The 7,107-nt window shown below is 43.0% G+C and overlaps 1 protein-coding gene across 1 annotated transcript; it reads left to right on the top strand.

The window, feature by feature from the left end:
- Positions 1-1,153: 1,153 nt before the first annotated feature.
- On the top strand, positions 1,154-5,383 carry LOC306733844 (toll-like receptor 5; the record flags this gene model as incomplete). The annotated part of the gene is made up of 4 exons (XM_079215151.1): positions 1,154-1,201; positions 1,758-4,047; positions 4,843-4,931; positions 5,147-5,383. 4 exons carry the CDS (start codon positions 1,154-1,156, stop codon positions 5,381-5,383), a joined length of 2,664 nt encoding a protein of 887 aa, XP_079071277.1.
- Positions 5,384-7,107: the final 1,724 nt, after the last annotated feature.

Here is a 7,107-nt window from a genome sequence, read left to right as displayed (position 1 = left end):
TTGTGCAATAAACTGTCTTTCTGCTCGGCAACATCTCCTTTAACAGCGTGGAGGCTCCAGATGTTGAGGCGGAGCTGCATGCCCCGTGCATAGCCTGTACATGATTACGCTTTTGGTTCTGATAAGCAGGAGAAACGCCGCTATCATACAAGTTATGAACATAAAGGTGAACGCATTTCACTGCACAGGCCCCGCCCACTTATTGAGTTTGGTAGTTTTAAGTATTATTTTGTCAAGTATTATTATATTAAGTATTATTATGTTAAGTATTATTACGTCAAGTATTATGTCAAGTATTATGTCAAGTATTATTATATTAAGTATTATTATGTCAAGTATTATTATATTAAGTATTATTATGTCAAGTATTATTATATTAAGTATTATTATATTAAGTATTATGATGTTAAGTATTATTATGTCAAGTATTATTATATTAAGTATTATTATATTAAGTATTATTATGTTAAGTATTATTACGTCAAGTATTATGTCAAGTATTATGTCAAGTATTATTATATTAAGTATTATTATATTAAGTATTATTATGTTAAGTATTATTAAGGGTCACAGGGTAATACTAATAATTTTGAACCAATGTGTCATGAAGTTGGAAAGTTGGAAACAATGGTCATAATTGATGCTATGTATTAAATATATTTACTTTTGGTAAATTTATATTTACATTTCCCAAAGTGCAACTTGATAGTGTCGATATAGGTTTTATTCCCCAGACTTTTTAGAAAGCGTGTGCAGTAAACTGGACTTCATTTGTAAAATCAGAGTACCCCGCTAATACATTGAATGGGAAATAAATCATTTAATGTACTTCAAATGTTTAGGTTTTAATGTGACAAGAAGATGAAGTGAATCTTGAACTTTTAACTTTTTAACATGTCAACTGTTCGAATAGAGCTTTGTTATTCAGGCTCATATCGACCATGACCATTGTGTACTGAGCAGCGTGACGCTGGAGCTGCACCAGTGACCCATGAACCCGCCAAAGCAAACAGTCTTTTTTCTACGTACTTTATTAAATGCTCAAACACCTGTCATCTATTTCACTGCTGAGCCAATGCAACAACATTGCATTCTTTTAAGCTTTGCTAATGTTTGACTTTCTCTTTGGACGTCTTATTAGGGCGAAGACAGTATGTCGACACTGGCTCTTCAGTTGGTTTTTATCGGATTTAACCTCCAGGTATGTCCATAACATTTACATTGCGGCTTGATCATTGAAGTTATATTTAGTTTTCCTCAAACTGAACAGTTAGAAGACAGCAATCAGTAATTGATTATCAGAAATCTGAAGGCAATCTAATTCAGATTCCTTCCCGACAATAAAGAAAGAAAAAGTTAGATTTTTGGGAAGATTGATACTACTCTCATATCTGTATCATAAATATGAAGCTACGGCTACCAGTTGGTTAGCTTAGTACAAAGACTTCAAACTGGAGGAAACAGCTAGTCTGTCTTTGCCCGACAGAAATAAATTCAGCCAACCAACTCACTAAATAATATTTTTGTATAGCTTTAAAAAACGCTTAATTAACGCCTATTTCAAGTCTTTGTGCTAAGCCAAGCTAACCGGCTGCTGGTTCCAGCTCCATGTTTACTGTACAGATGAGGCAGTGGTACCAATCCTCTCATTTTCAACCAAAAAGCAAATGAGCAAATTTCCCTGATATGATTCCTTTAACTTATAACGTTAAGTTATTTTTAAATTTGCAGAAATAATGCAACCTTCGTACCTGCAGGTAACCACATGCTACCCGTCATGCACTTTGTACGGACTCGTGGCTGATTGTGCCTCACAGCAGCACCACTGGATTCCGGCTCTGCCTCCAAACATCACCCACCTCTACCTGGAGATGAACTACATCAGGGAGATCAACAGCAGCTCGCTCAGGAGCTATGACCAGCTGCAAGAGTTAGATCTTGGAATGCAGAGAGCGCCGCTTGTCATAAGGAACAACGCTTTCCTCAGGCAGAGAAGACTGACAAAGCTGGTCCTAGGCTACAATATCGGCCTTCAGATGGAGCCAAGGGCTTTCGCAGGACTATTACATTTACAACACCTCGTTTTGGATTATTGCAAATTGGCAGACTCCATACTAGCAGACAGCTACCTGCAGCCGCTTTGGTCCTTGGAAACGCTCAACCTCTTTGGCAATGAGATAGTGAGAGTTCGACCGGGTCTGTTCTTTTCAAGACTTACAAAGTTCACAGTGCTAAACCTAAAATTGAATCAGATTGAACAATTGTGTGAAGATGATCTTGTTGGTTTCCGGGGGAAAGCCTTCAAACGCCTGGACTTGCAATCCAATAAATTCTATATCAGCTATATTAAAGGCTTTGACTGGGAGAGATGCGGGAACCCTTTCAGGGGGATGACTTTTCAAACCCTTGACTTATCCAGCAATGGGTTCAGCGTGAACACAGCAAGGCACTTTTTCAAAGCAATAGAGGGTACTCCGATTGCTCATTTAATATTCTCTGGACACATGGGCAAAGGCTTCTCATATGACAACCTTCCCGACCCAGATGAAAGCACATTCGAAGGCCTCATGAACAGTTCAGTTACCACTTTGGATTTGTCTAAAAGCCAAATATTTGCTTTGCAGAGGGCTGTTTTAAGTCCTCTAAAGGATGCGATCATTATTGACATTTCCATGAACAAAATCAATCAGATTAACAAAAATGCCTTCAACGGTCTTCAAGGACATTTACGATTGCTCAACCTGTCATCCAACCTCCTGGGTGAAATATACTCTCACACATTCACCAATCTGACGGACCTTCGGGTGTTGGATTTATCTTACAACCACATTGGTGTATTGGGAGACAAAGCATTCACCGGTCTTCCGAAATTACGAGCATTATATCTGACAGGAAATTCACTGCGAAACCTGGGTTCCTCAGCACCATTACCAAACTTAGATTATCTGGTTTTGAGAGACAATAAACTGAACTCTCTCTGGGAAATCAATGCATTGGGCAACAACAGTATCTACGTAGATGTTTCCGACAACAGATTAACAAAGATGGAGGAAGTTTATGATATTTTTATTAATTTCAATCGTCTCAAGAATTTCTTCTATGGCGGCAACTTCATCAAGTGGTGCACAGTGAGTCCAGAACTTACAGTACCTCGTAATAATGCATTGCAGGTGCTGGATCTTCATGACAGTTCCCTGCATATCATTTGGGAGCAGGGGAAGTGCCTCGACCTGTTTGATAATCTAGAGAATCTGCTCGGTCTTAATCTAAGCCTCAACTCACTTGCGACTCTCCCAAAAGGGATTTTCCGCGGCCTACGGTCGATCATAGAGATCGACCTCTCGTCCAATGCTTTTACCTATCTGCAGCCGGACGTCTTTCCGATCAGCCTGAAGAGACTCGATTTCTCAAACAACTTTTTAGCCTCCCCGGACCCGGCGGCTTTTCAGTCTCTGAGCTTCTTCAGCCTGGCTGGGAATCGGTTCCACTGCGATTGCAGTCTGGAGAGCTTTGTGATGTGGCTCAACGCAACGAATGTAACCTTCCTGAGCCCAATTGAGGAGTTCAGGTGTGAGTTTCCAGCCGCTCTCCAGAATCTTCCTCTGCTGGAATACTCCGCGATTGTCAAACCTTGTGAGGAAGACGACGAAAAGGCCGTCGGAGACCTTAAGTTTGCTCTCTTCGTCTTGTCCGCTCTCTTCATACTCGCCGTGGTCCTCAGCGGGATCGTCTACGCCCGTCTCCGAGGGCGCATATTCATCGTCTACAAAAAGATCGCGGGTAGGTTTCTCGAGGGCCCCAAGCCGACGCCTCCCGTGGACGAAGTGCAGCACGATGCCTTCCTCTGCTTTAGCGACAACGACTACGGCTGGGTGGAGGCCGCTCTGCTACAGAAGCTGGATAGCCAGTTTTCGGAGGAGAACATCTTCCGCTGCTGTTTCGAGGCCAGAGACTTTTTACCAGGAGAGGATCACCTTTCAAACATCAGAGATGCCATATGGGGCAGCAGGAAGACGGTGTGCGTTGTCTCCAAAGAGTTCCTTAAAGGTATGTTTTTCAGTACAGTTTACTGAATTTTTGGCCATAAAATATATTTATTTTCCTTTTGAGAAATTTCGAGGTGCACTAATTTCCTTTCTTGCCGAGCGTTAAATGAGAAGTTACATATTGTTCTCCTATATGTTTGTTTTGGGGTATCTTAACACCACCTAGTTTTTGCTGACCTCCAGTGGTTTCACCTGGCTGCTGACTATTTCTTGGCCTGGCACAGTGACTTATGAGTCTTGTGACATTGCCAGCCAGAAAAGACTTGAGGAAGTCCTCCCTGTCAAGAAATAGTCTGGCACCCAACCTCCTAAACCACAACTTGTTGCTTTAGCAAGTCGGTTATACTGTAAGTACACTGTTATTGATATAGTGGGATAATTAGTGAGCTTTAGAGGTGTTTAGAGGCATCCATAGTTAGCTAGCTGCATTCACACCAAATCGGTGATGCGGCGAAAAACACCAGTCCTCCCATTTCTTTGAATGTGGGTTAGTGCGTTCAAGCTATGGCGGTAGGGGCCACAAGGGTAGGCGGGAAAAAAAACACAGCTGTAAAAAGTTGTAAAACTGAACGTCATGTCACGGCAATCCCATTAACTGCCATCCAGAGTTGCCGTGGCGGAACAAGAGATGTTCGTCGACGCGCTTTCGCTTGGTGTCAATAGGCAGTTGAGTGACACTCCCACACCACAGCAGAACGCCGAGTTGTTGTGTTTAATTATTTCAGACGTCATTACTCCCATCAACCATGTCAAAGGCGAAGGATAAAGAAACTAACTGGGTGGCGTGTGTTTCTAGATGGTTGGTGCTTGGAGGCGTTCACTTTGGCCCAGGGCCGGATGCTGGAGGAGCTGACAGACGTGCTGATAATGTTGGTGGTAGGGAAGGTGTGTATACTGCAGGTACTGTCTTCACACCCATGCCGTGACGTACAAGTAGTCATGTGATTCACAAAAACATTGCTCATGGGTGATCTCATGAATAATCAAATGTTAAATTGGCATTGTTACACAAAGGGCAGAAAACAATTTGGACTGACAATAAACATTTTAAATAGAAAGTTTTTGACCCTTTTCTCCATTCTTACACGATACAACTGAAGGTGGCTCACTACCAGCTGATGAAGTACAAGGCAGTCCGAGCTTTTGTCCAGAGAAGGGAGTACCTCACCTGGCCGGAGGACCCTCAGGACCTGGAGTGGTTTTATGAGCGCCTCGTCTCACAGTTACTCAAAGACACCAAGGTGAAAAAGTTGGCAGAGGAGGAACCTGAACCCGACATCCGGCCTCACAATGAGGACGGGTTCCACCTTGAGGACATCCGAGCGAACGCCGTGTGAACTCTTGACTCCACCAACACACCTGGAGCCCGCTCAAGTGTCCCCAGTGAGACAGTACCACTTGGCAGGATGAGGACCATGTTGTCCCCTAAAAAAAGAGACCTGAACGTCGCTGTGTTGAGAAGCTCATTGGCCACATGTGGAAAGCTGCTGTTGATCGAATGATCCCTGGAGTGCATTGTTTTAACTGTATTATTGTGCCTGATTGGTTAAAAGTACTGATGTGTCCTTTCGTGTTGAGGCTTCAAAGCGTGCGTCGAGTAATCAGGTAGATTTTGGTGAAGCGCGTATCGAGGCTTGTGTCGATGACGCATGAGGTGACGTTGGAAGCGAGCCGGCCGCACCATGTGACTGATTCAGGAAATGGTTCGTGGGTTTGCCGTGCAATTTGAAAGATAAGAGGCAGAGAAACTCAATGGATTCCCTTCCTCTCTGTGCCTTCATCTGTGTCTGTGGAAGTATTTTATAAAGCAGGCCAAATAGTCTCAAAAAGCCCAGCACTGTGGGTCCATGTTGATGTGTCACTTCTTATTTTTTATAAAAATGAATGAGCTTAGGCTCGAAACACCGATCCTCTGATTGAAAGACGGGTATGCTAACCACTGAGCCACAGTCACATCGCTGTTTTCAATTTGTTTCCACTTTCCCTTTTGACACCACCATTATGTCATAAAGACAGACACAATATTAATAAGTTAATAATTGATGTATTGGCATTTCAAACATCATTCATTCAATTCAAAGCTTTACACACAAAGCCATGGTGTCGTTATGATCACTCTGCCTGTTTTACATGTATTGTCCACTTGGTGGCACAAGTAGAGCAAATGAAGCTCCGTGAAGCTTCAGAAAACCATTTGGATGGAAAGCTTCAAAGCTTCAGGAAGCTTCATCTCACCATCACCAGCTAAAAGGATCCCTTTTGTATTTGCATGTACTACTTTCACCACTAGATGGCGAGGGCCATCTTTACTGGCTCTTCCTGTCAGTCTGGAGATCAGTGAAAACCCACTGATCCTTGGTGAGGGTCCACATGGAGACGGTCTATGCGTCCCATCCAACAAAGACTCCTTCCAATTGTTTCATTAAAACATCAGCAGCAAATTATTCAACCTCTCTCTCTCTCTGGTGAGTCTCAAGAGGTCAGCCGGTTTTCTTTCATTTCAGCTGCTGGTCTGCAAACAGGAAGCCACTGGGCAGAGGGAGCGCTGCATCCTCCCAGCCTTTATGAGCCAGCTGTTGGGAGCATTGCGGCTCGTATGCAGAGGCCTCCTGCTGCTCATACACTGTGGACAGTCCATTAATCTGAGCCCGCCGCAACATTCACATCCGTCTGACTCCAGCTTATTATGCAGTTCTTTACATTCTCTGGGATTCACAGCAGTTTTGGACTTAGCCATATTAGTGTGCAAAATGTGGTGGGTGTTCATTTGGATGGAGATAGATCTAATAGCTATGTAAAGGCCCAGAAAGCCTTCTGGCAAATCAAAGCAAGGATAATAGATCATTCGGGATACGTCATTCAAATGGACAAAACAACAAGAGAACCTTTTATTTAAAGTGAGGTAGACATTACTGCTCTCCGTCTTTACACAGTCGAGTGCGTTGCTTGTATTAATGTGCCGACTGTCGTATGGAGAACCTTTACAAGCCGGTTTCCAGCAAACATCCTCCTTTGGGAACATGGGCAATAGATAAACGGTTAAATGTCCCAAGACCAAAAT

Source organism: Taurulus bubalis (assembly GCF_910589615.1).
Source record: "Taurulus bubalis genome assembly, chromosome: 3".
Classification (NCBI taxonomy): Eukaryota; Metazoa; Chordata; class Actinopteri; order Perciformes; family Cottidae; genus Taurulus; species Taurulus bubalis.
This window is presented reverse-complemented; position numbering and strand designations above follow the sequence as displayed.